The sequence below is a fragment of the Phascolarctos cinereus genome, unplaced genomic scaffold (genome assembly GCF_003287225.1).
Source record: "Phascolarctos cinereus isolate Bilbo 61053 unplaced genomic scaffold, phaCin_HiC Scaffold_7;HRSCAF=346, whole genome shotgun sequence".
NCBI lineage: Eukaryota > Metazoa > Chordata > Mammalia > Diprotodontia > Phascolarctidae > Phascolarctos > Phascolarctos cinereus.
In genome coordinates, this window is record NW_027556180.1 from 30,007,899 (window position 1) to 30,025,320 (window position 17,422).

Below are 17,422 nucleotides of genomic sequence, written 5' to 3' on the forward strand. Positions count from 1 at the left end.
GCCTAATTTTTCACACAACAAGAAAGAGGAGACCACCTGTGTCTCACGTTGCAGAGAGAGACAATTATGGAACCAATCCTTTTTACAAGTCCCTACAACTTTGAAAAATGGAAATGTCGGTCACTTCTGTGGAGCTTTCTATCCTATCAGCTGACTTCAAAATCCCCAAAGATGAAATGGTGGGAGCACCACGATGGTTTGTACAGGCCTTTGGGGGCTCAGGACCTTTAGAAGCCTGAGCTACCCCTCAGTTTCATTCTGTCATCTAAGAAAAGGTCCATTGGTGAGAATCTGGTTCTCAATAAATATCACACACAAACACATCATATATTTTGGGGTGGGAATTAGTTGTGTTTCTTCAACAATAAAAAATACATTTAAACCCCACAAGGACGCAACTCTCCCAAACAACATGTCTGTAACTCCCCAGGAGATGCATGATAAGAAAACAATGACTGATTCTGAAGAAAATCAGAGTTCCTCTGGGAATGCCCTACCTTTACTATCCTTATTGAAACACTGCAGAGGTGGGTACATTTCAGCACCCACTGCCTAATTCTGAGACCTCTGGATGGTTGGTGATCAAGTCTGCCATTTCCACAGGTGATATTAAAATTGTAAAACAGGAAAATTATAATGATGGGTAAAATTATATGTGCTTACTTGTACTACAGCTACATACTATATTCAAACAAAGACATGTATGTGCTATATTAAATTATAAGAGACAGAATGGCAAAGTGGATAGATAGAGTGGTGATGGTCTTTGAGTAAGGAAGTCCGGGCCTCCACTCTAACTCTGCCTCAAAACATCAGGACCGCCACAGGCAAGTCACCCAACACGTCAATGCCTCAGGCATCTCCAAGAGAAGACAGAGGTGAGCTGCCCATCTGCAACAGAGGACAAAATTGGTGCAATACCTGATCCTCTGAACCAATGAAATTATAAATCTCACTTCCTTATTCTCAAAAACACAGCATTCTCTGAAAGTACATATATAATGTAACTTTTTATTTATAGCATAATATAGTGTAATAGAAATATAATAAAGTATAGGGTAGTATAGTGGATTGTTATAATTTATATCATATATTATATCATGTAATACAACAATATTGTATTATATTAGTGTAAAGGATAGAGTTCTGGACTTGAGCCAAGAAGACTAAATTCAAATAAGGCCTCAGGCACTTACTAGTTGTATAACCCGGGGCGAGACACTTCTGCCTGCCTTGGTTTTGTCATCTATAAAACTGATAGAACCATGCCTACCTCCCAGAATTGTCGTGTGGGTCAAATGAGATATATTAGTAAAGTGAATTGCAAAGCTTACAGTGCTGTGTAAATGTTGTTGTTGTTGTTGTTATAACCAAGGCAGCGTGATATGGTAGATAAAAGCTGGCCTCAAAGTCAGGAAGACCAGGCTGTGGGACCTTGGAGAAGTCACTTAACCTTTTAGTGCTCCAGCAAGATTATAAGTTGCCAAAAAAAAAAAAGTTCCAATGCACGTTAATAAAGTAAGTTTCCTCACCTGGGGGTTCCCTATGCTAAAATAATTGCAGATTATTATACTTATCCCTATAAATACAGAACTTGTACATAATTTTCTTTTAATCAAATCCTAAAACCAGTCCCCAGTGATATTCATAGGAGCCTGGACATCAAGTATATATTTTTATTGAAAAAAAAAAAAGCCCATTGGTTTAATATCCTGAAAACCAAGTTGTAGCTTGCCTATATCCCCCCTCCCGCTCAAAAAAAAATTCATTGGCAAAACTGAAGCTAACTCACAGTCTCAGTTATCCTATTTAATGCAGATGTATTTATCTGGTTTTTTTCCTTACCCATCTTCCCTATTAGCCAAAAAATACCACTATTTACAACTATAAATTATGTAATATGCATGCATATTTACATGCCTACACACACTAAGTAATTAAACGTGCCAGGACTTTTTGCTTGTTTGTTTGGGGTTTGGTGAGGGGGGCTGCACACATTAAGTCAAAAATTACAAACTGCTAAAGGTCAGAAGCAGACAATCTGCAAGGATTTTACTTTCAGCCAAATTCTGCTTCTGCTCGCCAGAGTCTGTGGTTTCAACCAATCGTCTCTCACAGTCACAATTACTACCTGCGCTGTAAATGATAATAAAGGGGGGCAGCTGGGGAGGAGGCCCCATGATACTGCCATTTTTTTTTTTTTGGTTTCTCAATTCCAAGGTCTATCTAGCCTGCCTCTGTGGGTTGCTTAGATTAATCTACAGGATAACGTATTGAACCAGAAAAGGGAGAAGGAAAAAATGTCAGCACAAAAAAAGGGGAAAAAAAAAAGAAAACATTACTGACTTTTAAACAGATGAACAAGGGCTCATTGTTTTGAATTCCAGTTTACTTTTCCTGGTAAGGCACTGGAAGTTTTATTTATGCTTAATAGGCTGCATTTGGCATGTCTAAAGATGACAGAAGTGTGAATTATGAACGGCCTTCAACCTATTCAGGAAGCTGTAATAATTGAAATAATAGCGAAATGCACTCCTTGTAAAATCTGCATCGGGAGACAGATCCACAGTCAGTGGCTGCTGAGGGCCACTCTGGACAGATACTCTGTGTCTCTTCCAGGGAAGTCCACGACATTTGGGCTGAGGGCTCCATTTGCCAAACATCCTTCCACTGACCGCTCATAGGCCTGGCACAGGTCTCAGGGAATGATGTCTTCAGGGAGGAAAACGCTGCAGTCGGGACATACCAACCCGTCCACAGCAGAGCTGTTCACGGCTGTCGGCCTGGGCCACGATGCTCGGCCGTGTCTCAGGACAGCTCTGTCTGGGGCGAGGGGCTCTAGGGCAGGCACCCGTGGGTAAGGAGTTGGTTACATTTGCTCAACCTCCTCATTGTCTGTCTCTTACGTTTTGTTGCTAGGGGATGAATCAGTGAGTATAGGAGGGATATATTTGAAAATGAAGGAAAGATAAAAATAAAATAAATCAATAAAAATCAGATTTTTTAAAAATTGCATAGAAGTCAAATCCTGGCATTCAATGTTGCCACTTGAGGACAATATTCTGAGCTTATCTGAGTGCAGAACGACAGCACCTATACCATAAATGAACCTTAGAAACTGTCATCCCCTTAAAATAGCCAGGGAGGGGAGGGAAGTAGGGAGAAGAGTTCAAATCCTACCTCAGACACTCATTAGCTGTGCACCCCAGGAAAGTCACCCTCTCAAAGCACGAGTTTCCTCATCTATAAAATGGGGTTAATGGTTTCCAAGGTTATTATCAGAATGAAATAATACACGTAAAAGATTTTGCAAATCTTAAAATGCTGTATTACTGACATAGCATCTTTTACAACAACTTAAGCTTCGCTAATCTTTATCCTTATAGCTGGGAGGCACAGATTTTATCAAGAATTTTTTACAGATAAAGAAACTGAGGTTCAGAGATTTTACCAGAGTCTCATAGCTAGTAATTGTCGGGGCTGGGACTTGAATCTAGGTTTCCACCCTCAAAGACAAGTGGTAATTCCACATCAACAGGCTAAATGTGGGAAAATAATCTAATGCCGACAAACACTGACACACTGCATTAATCACGTCTCAAAAACGTAACATGGAATCACAGATAGTCTCGAATCATGTTAAAATCCACTTTGGCCTTACACACACAAACACGTCCAAACTGGGGCCTTTGAAACATTCCAATTGCCTATGACCCCTAAGCTTCTTTCTTATTTTCTGCACAGAGAATCAAAAAATGCTTCCCAGACTATTCTGTTTCTAGTTGGAGCGGTTGGCCAGCTCCCTTCTCTGGCACCATCCCTGCTGACCATGCAGCCGAGGAGGCCAGTGATCAGGCAAAAAAGTATACATGAAATGTCATAGATTGGCTTGAAAATGACTCCTTCACATATGGGAAGGCCCTAAATACCTTCTGGTGCTCTTTATTCCACTCACTCAAAATGTAGCCTGTGTCATCTGGACTTTCAAACGTGGGACTTTTCAAGACAACTACATATCACAGTGTAGAGAGCTCTGGACTTAGGAGTCAGGAAAACCTGAGTTTAAATTCTGCCTTAGATACTTATTAGCTATGTAGTTACTTAACCTTTGCCAGACTCAGTTTGCTCATCTGTAAAATGGAGATTAATAATAGCACCTACCTCCTAGGATTGTTGAGAGGATTGAATGAGATAATATATGTACAGTGTTTTAAGCTAGCCATTATTACTATTATTATCTCGAACCTTACAGTATTATGTAAATGCTAGCTATAATTATTAAACACATTAAAAGCAGATTTGTATCCTGTATGTTAGAAATTAATGAAAATTGTATACCCGAGATGAGGGGTTCTTAACCTGGGGTCCATGGATAGATTTCAGGGGTTCTTTGAACTTGAACTGGAAAAATAATGTCTTGATTTTTACTAACCTCTACCTGAAATTTTGTATTTCCTTCAATTATTTAAAAAAACTTTACTCTGAGAAGAGGTCCACAGACTTTATCAGACTGCTAAAGGAGGTAGGGTCCAGGACATACAAAAAGTTAAGAATCTTTGCCCCAGACCATCCTGACATGGACAATGAGCAGAATATTCTTTTGTAGAGACTCTCTAAAACATAAGCTCCTGGAGGGCAGGAATTGGTTTAGTTTTTTTTCTTTATTTCCCAACCCTTCCCCCCACAGAATCCCTGCACAGAGAAAGTGCTTTAGGATTGCTGCATGTAATCTAGGCCAACCCCTTCCATTTTAGAAATGAGGAAACTAAAGTGATCTGCCCAATGTCACACAGCAAATGAATCTCAGAGCCAGGCCTGCTAGCTGCAATTCCATGCTCTTCCCATTATACTGGGCAAAAGTTGTCGTTTCTTTAAAACATATTCTGATAACTCCTCACTGGCCTCCATCACAGGATGGCCTGTATCATCTAACAATGGAAGGCTGTTGGCCTGTGAGGTGGACTGGATATTGCTGGCTTCAGCGGCAGGAAGAACATGGCCTGAATCTCACCTCTGGCATGTGCAAACTTGGACAAATAACATCTCTCAGCCTCTGCCTCTTCATCTGCAAAATGGGGATAATCATAGCTACAGAACTTACCTCACAAGCTGTTATGCTTCCTTTAAGACTCTATAAATAGTAGGTTTTACTATGAAAGGAAAGATGGTACAGTGGACAGAGGGCTTACCTCAACAAGGACAACCCAGGTCCAAAGTCACTTAACTCCTCAGTGCCACGGACATCTCTTTACAACTCTAAGTGAGTGAGAATATGCCCATCTGCATAGGTAAAAGGCGTTTTCCCACTGGGAGTTTCAGCCATCTGTGAAATCACAGGTCTGATTTTAAAAAAGAAGGATTATATCACTTGGTTGGACAAGCAGCTGGTCCTCTGGCCTCACAGACATGGCAACAGAGTCTCAGGTACTGCCTCTAACACATTCTTGCCTATATGGCCCTGAGAAAATCACTACGCTGAGGATCTAAGTCAATGAATAACTGCTGATCATCTATCGTGGAAGAGCTCGAGCTTTCTCACCCACAGCTCTCATCCTGAAGGATTCAAAGATCCTGATCCAAAATAATGACAACAATGATCATTAGGTTATTTGAAATCAAACATGGTAAAAGCTGTTCTCTAAATAGAATACGTTATTTCAGCAATAAAGAGCAGGACTTTCACCTCTTTGACAAAAAAGGAGCCCTTCCCTTCACCATCCTGGGCTGAGTCCCTGTGGGAAGATGCCAGCACCACGCTGTATGGGACCTGCCCCTCCTAGACAGTACTGAAAGCATGGTGTTCCTGGGGAGGAAGGCGGGTTGTCAAGGACCTCCTTTTGGCTGACGGCTTGTGGCAGCTGTGACAAGAACACTCCTGCTGTTAAACTCCAGGGAAAGGGTGGTCTTCAAGTGAGGATGAGTATTAGACCATCCCCCAAAATGAGACCAGGCAGCCAACACGAAAGCTGGCATCATGCCAACTGGCATGATATTTAGCAAAGTGTAACTCTGGTGTAAAAGTAGAATTCGCCTTAAAAGCCAAGAAAACCAAATATCCAAAACTAATAATGATTTTGACATCAAACAAGTGTGTGCAAAACAAGGAGAGAAGAAAAGTCACCGAAGAAGAGTCACTTCGTAAATAACCCGACAGGCCTGTGGAAGCAAATGCTTATAAAAGTATTTGGAAAAAGAAAAGAAAAAAGGTGGGAGGGGGCTGCCTACAAACTTACATCTCCCATTAGCAGATGCCTAAGCCAGCACAGCTTGCTTGGCCAAATTGCATTTATTAAAATATGTACAAAAGCAGAATATTTCACTAAAAAGCCAAAGAAAATAACCTGATAATTGAGCCCGTAATCAGCTTACAGTAATAATACAGCTCTAGGGTTACAGCAATCCAATAGAACCCAGCTAATTGACATGGACTTAGGAGGCCAGGGAAAGTGAGGCTGCCAATCTAGCCAAGACAGTCCCGGAAGCAGTTAAAAGTTTATAAGGTAAATCACCCACTAGAATAATGCCTGTTCCAAACTGAACCCCGGACAGGATCCTGCTGCCATTCATAAACCACAAGGGAGCTGGCAGAATCCACCGAGTGAATTACAACCTTGCTTTCTCTCTAGGGGCATCCATTATGCTATATATTACTGCCCCAAAATATACATCCAGTATTAGATAATCTCTCATCAACAAATTTCTTTTTATGCAGAACAAGCAGCCTACTTGTCTCATTGTGCTGACTGAAGACCAGCTGCAAAATAAAAAGAGAGGGAGAAAGACTTATCACCTCTCTAAACGGCAAGATTGGCACAATGGCTTGGGTTTCTGAAAACTCTTCTAAGCACAGGCCCTGTCAGGACCAGCTGGGGTGTTGAATTCAAGTGTGGTTCATTTCTAATGTGTAAGATACACATGTGGGGCCAATGAGATCCAGAAAACAAAACCCAGAAATCACCCTGGGTACTGATGATGGCAATTCAAGCCTGGGTCAAATCTAGAGAATTGAATTGACACAAGGCCCCATTGCCCATGAACGTTAACAGGCCAAAACAAAAACTGAAAAAATGTATGCACGTATCTTTCCATGTTGGTTATCTCTAGTTTATCTTGTATATATCTAACTTGTACATAGCTGTTGGCCTATTCTTTTCCCCGTTAGACTGTGAGCTCAATCTTCAGCACAGTGTCTGATATAGCAGGTGCTTAATAAATGCTTGTTGACTTTATTAGACTTAACTACATGAAAGACCGATGCTGTCTCCTGGTGGAGGAGAACTGGAGACATTCTGGGTCTGAACATTTACTTGCGAGGTCCACAGAGCATTGCTCATGGATGGATAATCTGGTGTGGAAGTTCTAAGATGGGGACAGATGAGAGCATATAAGACAGCATTCCCTATGTCCATGAGTAGCAAGAGTAGGTAGGATCACAGATCAAGAATTATAAATGACCTCAGAGGCCATTTGACTCCCTTAATTTTATAGATCAGGAGACCGTGGCCCAGGGTGGCCAAAAGAACCTTCCCAGTTCCCCAACTGCTAGTACCTTCCCCCAGATGGCCTTCCATCTATTTTTTATAAGTTGTGAATGTACCTAATTATTTACCTTTATCTCCCGATAGAATGTAAGTACCCTGAGGACAGGGGCCATTTTGGGGTGGGTTGGGGGAAGCTTTGATGGCACAGTGCCAAACAGCACAGTGACTGGCTTAACAAATGCACATCAGTACATCGGTTAATAAGTACCCGGCCCAAATTCAAATCATCAGAAAGAAACAGGAGGAAGATTACAAAGCAAATATCAAAGATCTTTAGGACAAAATGATATTTACCAGGACTGAAACATCGAACTACAACTGGCCACGTGCCGAGTCTAAATCACGTAAAAATATCCAGATAAAAAGTAGAAAACATTCACTTTAACAAAAGCCAATTGATTTACTAATGGTGGACAAGGTCCTGAGGATTCAGGAAGGAAAAAAAAAAGCCTTCCCCCTCCACCCTCACCACGAAGCTTACGTTCTACTGAGGTACACAGGTATGCAGAGAAGTAAATATATATATTTTTTAATTTTAATTTATCAGTAAATCATCTTGATGCTCAGTGTGCAGCATCCCAAACAGCTGGATCTTTCCGAACATGATGGAGACCAAATTTCTGAATGATAAACTAATCACTTCTCCCTTTTTCATATGAACTATCGGAGTCACATAGCTGGAGTGTGGAAGGAGTCTTCACAGTGAGTCAGGAAGTCCTGGGTTAATCCTGACACTTATTAATCACGTGACCCTAGGCAAGTGGATCAGCTCTATCTACCTCAGTTTTCTCATCTGTAAAATGGGAATAATAATTCCTATTTCCCAGGGTTGTTGGGGAAGACAGATAAAATGAGAAGGTATATGTAAAGTAATCTGTAAACCTGAACAGGCTAGACAAATATTAACTATTATTATTAATCATTATTAGAGTTATTATTAGGCTGACTCCTTGACCTTCTCCACATTCTGCAATTTTCAACGACAACCATGACATCTGAGAGCACTGAAAGTTGTCTGGTAATTAATAATCAAAACAATATGAACCTTGGACAAATCAATCCTTTGGGGATGGGAGAATACTGAGAATTAAAAACCATGGCATAGCAGCTCTACAGAGTTACGCGTAAACTACAGAGAAAATTTTAAAGTAAAGTGAGTACTCTGAGTACAAACAACACTCACTGCAAAAAAAAAATCTAGTATTTTATAGCATGAGTATGATTGTGGTCTCAATTTACCCATGTATATGACGTGGCCTTCTTTTTAAAAGATGAATTACCATTGTCATTACCATATTTTCAGGGGAGAATAAGGCTATCAGTCAAAATCCGTTCTTTCCTAAAACTTATGGCTTAGTTGGGTGATACCAATACTTTCAGCATTTCTAAGTCTAAAAACACTACTCCAATAATTTTCAAAAATCAAATGAAACAGAGTTCTAAAAATAATAAACTAGAGCCTTTCATGTAAGCAGAGTTAAAAAACAAAGCGGCCAGAAATTTCATATTTGCCAGTTAAAAAAAAATCAAATAATGGTGATAGAACTCTTAGCAGCCGAATGGAGACTGTCCATGGAGAAACCAAACCCCTCTGAAATTAACTACTCAGGGAATGCTATTCTCAAGTTAATCGTATAAGCTTTGTGCTTAAGAGACACCCAGAAAGATAATGTGAGGAGGGGATGGAGAAGTTTTTTATTAGCTCTATTTGAAAATAACAACCAAAAAAATTACCAGGCCCTTAAAAACAACTCCACCCCCAATCAAATGAAATAGGAGTTATAGCCAACATACATGTTTTGACTTCTTTCTATTCTTATCGGGTTGTTCATCTCAGCAAGCTCACTTATACAATTTTAAAGAACTCCTTGCCTTTACAAAAATGAATCTAAATTGTTGAAATCTGATCTCAAACATAAGAAAGAAGGAAAGACGATGGGGATGGGAGGGGAAGTCTCCTGCCTCCCCCCAAAAAAGGTCTGAGATACTTTGTTTTTTAAGTGTTTTTTTTCTTTCTTTCTTTGTTAAATGTCTCACTTAACACACTGACTAAATTATAGTTGGGAGTGCAATACTTATCTGGAAATCCTGCCTTCAGAAGTCTAGGGTTCATACCTGTCTTTCAGGCTCACATGTTCAATCTAAGGATCTGAGTACAGACAAATAATCTTTCCCATTTCAGGTAAAGGGCTATGTTTGCTTGTGAGTTTTACAGGTGAGTTTAAGTAATTAGTGGTTAACAACCCTTCCTGATCCAGTGTCTCTGTCCATGCCTCAGTGGTAAATAATATCACATACAATGGGGGTATACATCAGGTGATGAGTTATGCTTATTCACCATTTGGCAGGTTTCATTCCTAGTGGAGAACAGGGAAGCAACAGCCATGGGGAGCCGACAGAACCAGTCTTTTTATTCTCCCACCTAGGCCAACATTTATAATATCAAAGCTGGATCAGACCTTTTGGTCTTAACTGCCTTGCAGAGAGAGACCTACACATGCGTGCACACTCACCATGCTGTAGAGCTAACCAGATGTGACTGCCTGTACATGTGTGCGTGGGGGGTGGGGGACGACCCGCACATCTGCTTTTGTTGTTTATAGATACACTTACTGGACCATGTAACGTCAACTTTACAATTAGGTCACTTGATATACATTCTGTTGCCCTGCATAGCTATGGCCCCAGCTAAAGGCAGAAGCACTTTCAGGAATATTAGCTGTAGGATCTGAAGGAGCCCATCTAAAAGGGGGTTTTATCTTTTCCTGATGAAGCATTTCACCCTGCACACCATTTCAGAAAGCAGGCAGAAAGTATTCATTGTTGTCAGAACAACTGGGTGTTTTCTGCTGACAATAATAGACTTTAAAAGATGCCCTTCAAAGGGTACCAATAATCAAATTTCGAGATTATCAAGGCAATAACAATATGGCTTATAATTAAGGATCAAGAGATACTACTCTCTACCTCTTCCCTCCAAATCTCCAATGAATTAAATAAACCTGAGTAACAGTACAGGTTTCAAGACAAAATCTTGGCTTACAGAAATATTAAATAAGAAAAAAAAATGTACCAAGACCCAATTCTCAGAGCTAGATGATACTGATTCTAAGGGCACAGCTATGTTTGCAGACAGCTTTCTGTTATCAGTAAATATATTGTCACAGATTTTATTATTTCATTGTTCGAATGCCTTCCGAATTCCCTAATTTAAGGAAGCATGTTATGATTCCATAATTTTTTTAAAGAAACACAAAATATATCATTTCCCAGTGCCAAACCCATCACCTTTAGAGTAGGCATTCAATTACTATCTGTTGATAATGACATTAATTTATAATACTGACTCAATGACATTTCTATTCACACACAACCTAAGGTGACAGTGTGAATGTTTGCATCCCAGAGTACCTTCCAATTCATTTTTTTACAACAGAAAGAAAAATGACTTATTAAACCACTGTGTTTCTTTAAATATAGGTCCAACTGGGTGAAATCTCATTTTTATTTAATTTTACATTTTAGTTCCCACTCCCATAGAGGTAAGATCAGAAAAACATCCAATAGCTGATGAAATGGAACCCCCTCAATGCATGAGCTCCTCAGTGATGCTTCAAATCTAGGTTTAGACTCTATTAAAATGTATCATGTCATTTCTATTTAATGGCTTTCTATGGGGAACACCATATAAGATATCTCCCTCTCCCCAAATTGGTTGGTTTGTTTTAACCAAATTTGGCCAGGTAACCACGTTAAGATAATCTCTGAAGCTCACTCTATTTGGGTAACCATTGGGTTAAAACCAATAAATGATCCTTCCCTGGGTACAAGCTAACCTACCAATGTGACTAAATAAAGCACAAATGAACAGGAAGACCACCTGGTCCTGGGGAGGTGGGGTGGGGGGGGGGTGTTGGCTGTGCTAAGCAGCAGCCTTCATAGCAACTTAACTAAGTGAGGATCGCCTTTCAGCCTCCCTACTTCAGTCATAGCCATTGAAGTAAGCCTGCTTATACAATCCTTCAAAGCTTTTGAAAGCACAAGAAAACCAAGCATTCCAATTCAACTAGGAATGACGAACTTTTGTCCTCCTCCTCCCCCCAACACACACACATACACACACACACACATACACATACACACACACACACACACACACTATTTTAACTAAACTCCAAGAAAAAGCAAAATATGTCAGCTACCTCTCCAATCTTTTTAACAAAATTATATGAAAAGATAAAATGCCATTCTGCACACAACTCACGTATTTTCCCGTGTCTCATACTCTTGCATAGAACAAATATAAAGTTTCTTTGTTGGCAACTCTAATTTTCTCATCAGTCCATCCCTGATTAGCTAAAAGCCTTATGTTGGCTCCTCTGTGGGATGATGGGGGAAGAGGAAAAAACGAACGGCAACAAATTACACATTATTAAATGCCTCGTTCCAACCTCACTCGAGTGGAATAGGAGAAATGAAGTGAGATCCTCCTGACATCGCCATAAACAATATTCCAAGCAACTCCAAAAACTGTCCCGATTCTGCATATGCCGACTCTACCTCTCCCTCTTTCAGTAGAACAGCCAAAAGGCCACAGGGGTCTACTGGGGCTCACTGTTATTTTTATTCTTCAGGCTTCAATGGTACCTTAAAGCTCTGAGACAAAGTCCAGAAAAGTATTTACAACATACCTGATCATTTATCTGGCATGCAACGAGGTTGTGCTGTTCATAGCATCCAGCAAACTTGACATACTTGAGCCAGCTCCCGACATCTGGTTGACTGGCATCTATGTAGTATTTCACATTGCAAAACTCATCTAATATCTAGGAAGAAGAAGAGGAGGACAATCAATCTTACCACGGCCATCCTAACATGTTGCTGAAAATACAAATCATATATCTCTAAATGAGGAAATGGTTAATTACTTAAAAACATTTCATTGAAATGCATGTTTCTCCAGTGGGTCTTTTATGGGGGGGGGGAGAAAAGTGTACGAATGAATACAGGAGAAATAAATCTGAAGTAATATGTTGACTTTTAAAAAAATGCATTGATAATCATTACTAAAAATGTATCCATTTTTCAAAACCCTGATTCCTTTGTTATGCATGAGTAAGTGGCAAAGACTTCAAAACAATTAATTCTATCAAATTTGTGTTTTATTACAAATAATATTGAGCAACAGCCATTAATATAATGCATCTTAAATAAACCATCAATTTTCCAGGTTTATATATTCTTATTATGGAAATGTAGACTTTCAAATTTCTTACAATTTGAATCGACTCAATTAAATAGAGTTTAGAGTAAATGTTATCAATCTCTTTTCAATAGTCTCTCCCCCATCACACAACAGTTAGATCATACCCTTAATTGAAGCAAATTACAGGATTTGACTAATAATAGCTTTTATGCCAAACTAAAAAAAAGAAAAGGAAAAATCATGTAAACACTCATGCAAAACATGGCAATTTAACATTTTAACACAAACTAAGAAATGATTCCAATTATGCAGATAATAAACAAATACAAATTATAAGCAAATGAAAATGGGTTATATGAAAATGTCATCATACATTACTATATGACTAGATACAGTTATTTAATCTTCAGACCTTTTTCTCTGGCCTATACTAGATATTGAACAATATCGACTTCACTAAGAAAAATAAAATCAACTAAAGTAAAATTTTTGTCTTTTTAAAGTCTTTAAGCATGTTATTCTGTTTTATCTAAGAAGGACGTTATTTTTAAATTTTATACAAGTAAATGTTTCAGTACTCCTGGTCTTTTGAGTGGATGAATATGAATCCTGGCATTGTATCCCAGAGAGTTAATACAAACTTGAGGAAGTTTCTTATCAAACACTAAACAATACAGCCTAGGTCTCAAATTAATTAATTAAAAGAACTCGAGTAAGGAGGAGAGAAATCTGCTTTCTCTGGGTACCTATAAAGGTTAAAACAGTCTAAAGTATATTTATCTAGCCCTAAAACTGCTCTGCATAGAATTCAGGTAATCACCCAAAAGCAGCTCCAGGTCATTAACTCACCACAGACTTCAAGGGGACAAACCCCAAGGCTTAGGGGGCAACAGATACTGGGAATGAGGCTTTGGCCATAAGGCAATTAAAGAGCAATGAATGAGTAGTCCAAAAAAAAAATTCTCAAACACAAGACTTTGTTGGCTCCTGCCTCCGAAAGAAAGAAAGAAAGAAAAAAAGAAAGAAAAGAAAAGAAAAGAAAAGAAAAGAAAAGAAAAGAAAAGAAAAGAAAAGAAAAGAAAAGAAAAAAAGTGACTTACAGTTTCTTCTGTATATTCCTATCTATATAAAATTACATTTTTAAAAGATACAAACTTTAGGGCTATTTTCTTAAGGCCAAATGAAATTAATCTCCAGGGTAATTTAGGGAGCTTCTAGCTAGCTTTCAAGTGTCACGTAAATATCTGCACCAATGCATATTCTGAAATAGTCACCGAAATTGTGTTAGGGCTAGGTTTTTGTTTGGGAGAGGAGGGGCTAGCTCACCCTTGATATACATTTTTCCCAGAAATCATGGATTAGTGTCTCACGAAGGAAAAAGACGCAGTCAATGAAATGCAGCAGGAGTTACATTTTATATTTTCCGGGAGAGATGGAAAACTTGTTAATTTCAAAGTCAGAAAGGCTCAGGCCACTTCAATTTCGAGCGATTCTGCCCCCCCCTTTTTTTTTACTGGGGGGGAGAGGTATTACTTTTACTTCACATAAAAATCGTACGTGTAATTTTATTCCTTGTTAACATTATTGCAATTGCCAGTCAACAGCACATTAAGAAATTGAGCTCATTTCCAAAGGACGCCTTTATAAATATCTCAGTACAAGGATTATTTTTTTCTGAGCATTTTCTCCCACAAATGACTTTCCGAACCTCAATCTCTCTCCTCCAAGGCTTAAGACTTAACTTTTCCACAAACTTTTTCCCCCTCGCCTGTGAATGATTAACTTTTGACTCTCTAGCTCTGCACCCGTCTCCCCCAACGCTTTAAGAGTGTAGCAAATCTTGAATTTTAGAAAATAAAAATAAAAATGCAGCGACGACTAATGTGCTATTTCATCCACCACACTCCAGTGTTTAGGAAAGCTGTCATGCTCCAAGGATAGGATTTTTTTTAATGCCTTAAGAAAGGTTTAAGAGAAAGGCCCCTTCACAAACAAGAAAGGGGGAGAGGGGGAGAAAAAAGACAGAAAGCGGTGGGGGGGGGGAGATCCCTACGATATCGCCCGCGGGTCCGAGAGTAACTTTTTTCTCGAAGCATTCGATCTTGGAAGTGCAAGACTGCAACTTGGGAAGGTGGAACTTGGCCGAAGAGATCTCCAGAAGCAAGGTCGGTGCCAGGAATTCAGAGTGTTGGCAGCCACACCTTGTAGGGTTCTCAGATGCAGGCAAACGAGCGCGCGCGCACAGGCGCGCGCACACACACACACACACACACACACACACACACACACACACACAACTAGGGATATGGGGAAGGGGGGAGAGAGGGAGGGAAAAATAGAGGGGGAAGGAGAGAGGGAGGGAGGGAGAGAGAGGGAGAGAAGCAACAGTGAGACAGACAACCCACCCTGCCCCAGAGACCAGCCGGGCTGCAGGAGACTAGTCGACCGCCGAGTTCTGAAGGAGGAACAAGGAAATCGACAGCCTTAGCAACGTAGATAAGCGCAGGGGCTGCGGGCAGTCGCTTCACCAGGAGAGTTGGAAAAGAAGACAGAAAAGAGGGGAGGAGGGAGAGAGAGAGAAAGGGGGGAGGGGGAGGAGGAGGAGGACAAGCGGGGTAGAATGTCAGAAGTTACCAAACTATACACTCCGGGAAGTTTTTTTTAAAATAGAAAGTCAGGTCTCTTACCTTAACATGTCTAAGGACTCAACTCCCAGCAACGGAAAAAAAAAAAAAGGCAATCACAGGAGAATAAAATAATAACAATAATAAGCCCTGAGGTTCTGGGCCGGCCGATCTTTCAGCCGATGGCGAGCAGCGTTTCACGATTAAAATAATCACTCCCCGGCTTTCTCTCTGCTAACTTGGTCCTCTCTCTAGGAGCCGCGGCTCTCCGGGACCACGCGATCTTGTGGCTTTATCATCAGGCAACAATGTATCTTTTTTTTGTAACGACCCGAAGTGAAGTCTCAGCTCTCCTCTCCTCTCTTCTGGGGAGGGGGGAGGGGTGATGCGGCTGGGGGGGGTGGGAATTTTTTTTTTCCTTCTTGCTTCCCCCTCCCCTCCTAAGGGTAGCTCCTTCTGATTCACATCACCTCCTTCTTTTCTCACTTTCTCTCGCGCTTATCAGCCCGATGTGTAATGAAAGTTATCTGAGAACCACTAAAACTTCCACCTCTCTCTCCCAGTTTAAAAAACAAAACAAAACAGAAGAAGGGGGGATAAAAACAGGAAGGAGGAGGGGGGGTGCTGGAGTCTTTGGAAAGATGGGGTGGAGGGTCGAGTGGAGGGGCGAGGGAGACGGAAGTAATAGACACCCCCGCTTTTTTTCTTCTCCCCCAATCCGAGACCCTCACGGGATCTTCCCCCTATTTGCAACTCCGCGCTCAGCTGCCCGGGATTCTATTTCATGAACTGTCCCTTTAAAGAGGATCTGCTCGGCCATCCAGAAAGAGACGAGGGAGAGAGGGAGCCAGGGAGCTATCTCCCCCAGCTCCAAGTGATCGGAAGCCAGGCTCCTCTTTCGTAAATTTTTAAAGTGACAGCAGCCTCCTCTGGCGGGAGAGGTCACAAAAAGGTCGCCAAGACAGAAGTCCTATAGGGGTAGGCTGATTATGGATGCACCCTGCCCCTTAAAAAAAAAAAAGCATCTCGTTTTCGTCCGGGTAAACAACCAATAGGGAAATCTTGGAAGGCAGGGTTTCTTTCCGCAGGGAAATCTCGTCTGTTTCAATGTCCTGAAAAGTACAAGTGTGAGAGTGTGTGTGTGTATGTGTGTGTGTGTGTGTGTGTGTGTGTGTGTGTGTGTGTGTGTGTGTGTGTGTGTATGTGTGTGTGTTTGGGGTAGGGATGGGCTGGGGGCGGTGGTAAGAGAAGGGTGGGGGGAAGGAAAGGCTATACCTTGATGGGGGGGATAAGGGGGTGTTGAGGGGTCTGTGAGTAGGGAGGGTGAGTGTAGATTGAAGATGGGTGTGTACAGAAAGGGGGGAGGGGAGGATGAGTCTGTGGGCGGCAGAGCTTCCTCTCACACTAAACACTCCAGAAAATCCTCACTTAGGGAAAATCAGGATTTCTGAGACGCGGAGCAAAAAACGTTGGCTAAATTGTAGTAAAAACAAAGTTGGCGTGGTCGCGGCTAGTTTGACTGAGACCGCGTCAAAAGCACTTATCTACCGTCTCACTCATATCTTTTCCCTCTCGGTTTTAAGAACAAGAAGAAACGCTCGATTTTTTTTTGTTAAAGTATATTCCAAGAAGAAGAAAAAAACCGTAAACTAATGTGCAATTTTTGTAAAACAAACAAAAAATCTTTAAAATACTTGGGGAGGATGACAAGACAATCTGGTGAATTTTGCAAATTCTCTTGGATACAATAAAAATAGATGGACATTCCTAAATAAAATTAAGCTAGTCAATATCATCCTTTTGTGTTTTATGCAATAAACATATTGCGTTGGGGGATGCCACTATCCCATGGCTAGTTGTTTTTTAATGTGTATGTCCACATTTTATTTACGCAAATCTCACGGAAAGTGTCTTTGGAATGAATAGCATTGAAAAGGGCTCTGAGTTTATTTGCATGTACATTTGGAGAGGGTAGCAAAAACCCACGGGCAAAAGCTAAATAATTTTAAATTCACAGTTTAATTTGTAAGAATCAGTAAATTAGCAAATCC

At 40.5% G+C, this 17,422-nt stretch overlaps 1 protein-coding gene across 6 annotated transcripts in view; it reads right to left on the minus strand.

Annotated features, from left to right (window-relative positions):
- MECOM (MDS1 and EVI1 complex locus) overlaps positions 1–17,422 on the minus strand; it is a 686,935-nt gene that overhangs the window by 61,289 nt on the left and 608,224 nt on the right. For 5 of the 6 annotated variants that reach the window (XM_020980196.2, XM_020980212.2, XM_020980203.2 and 2 more), the window contains exon 3: positions 12,233–12,367. In XM_020980196.2, the coding sequence (XP_020835855.2) occupies positions 12,233–12,367 (135 nt within the window). Of the gene's footprint in view, positions 1–12,232; positions 12,368–15,434; positions 16,512–17,422 lie in introns of those variants that run through there. The other variant, XM_020980220.2, reaches the window with a different exon arrangement.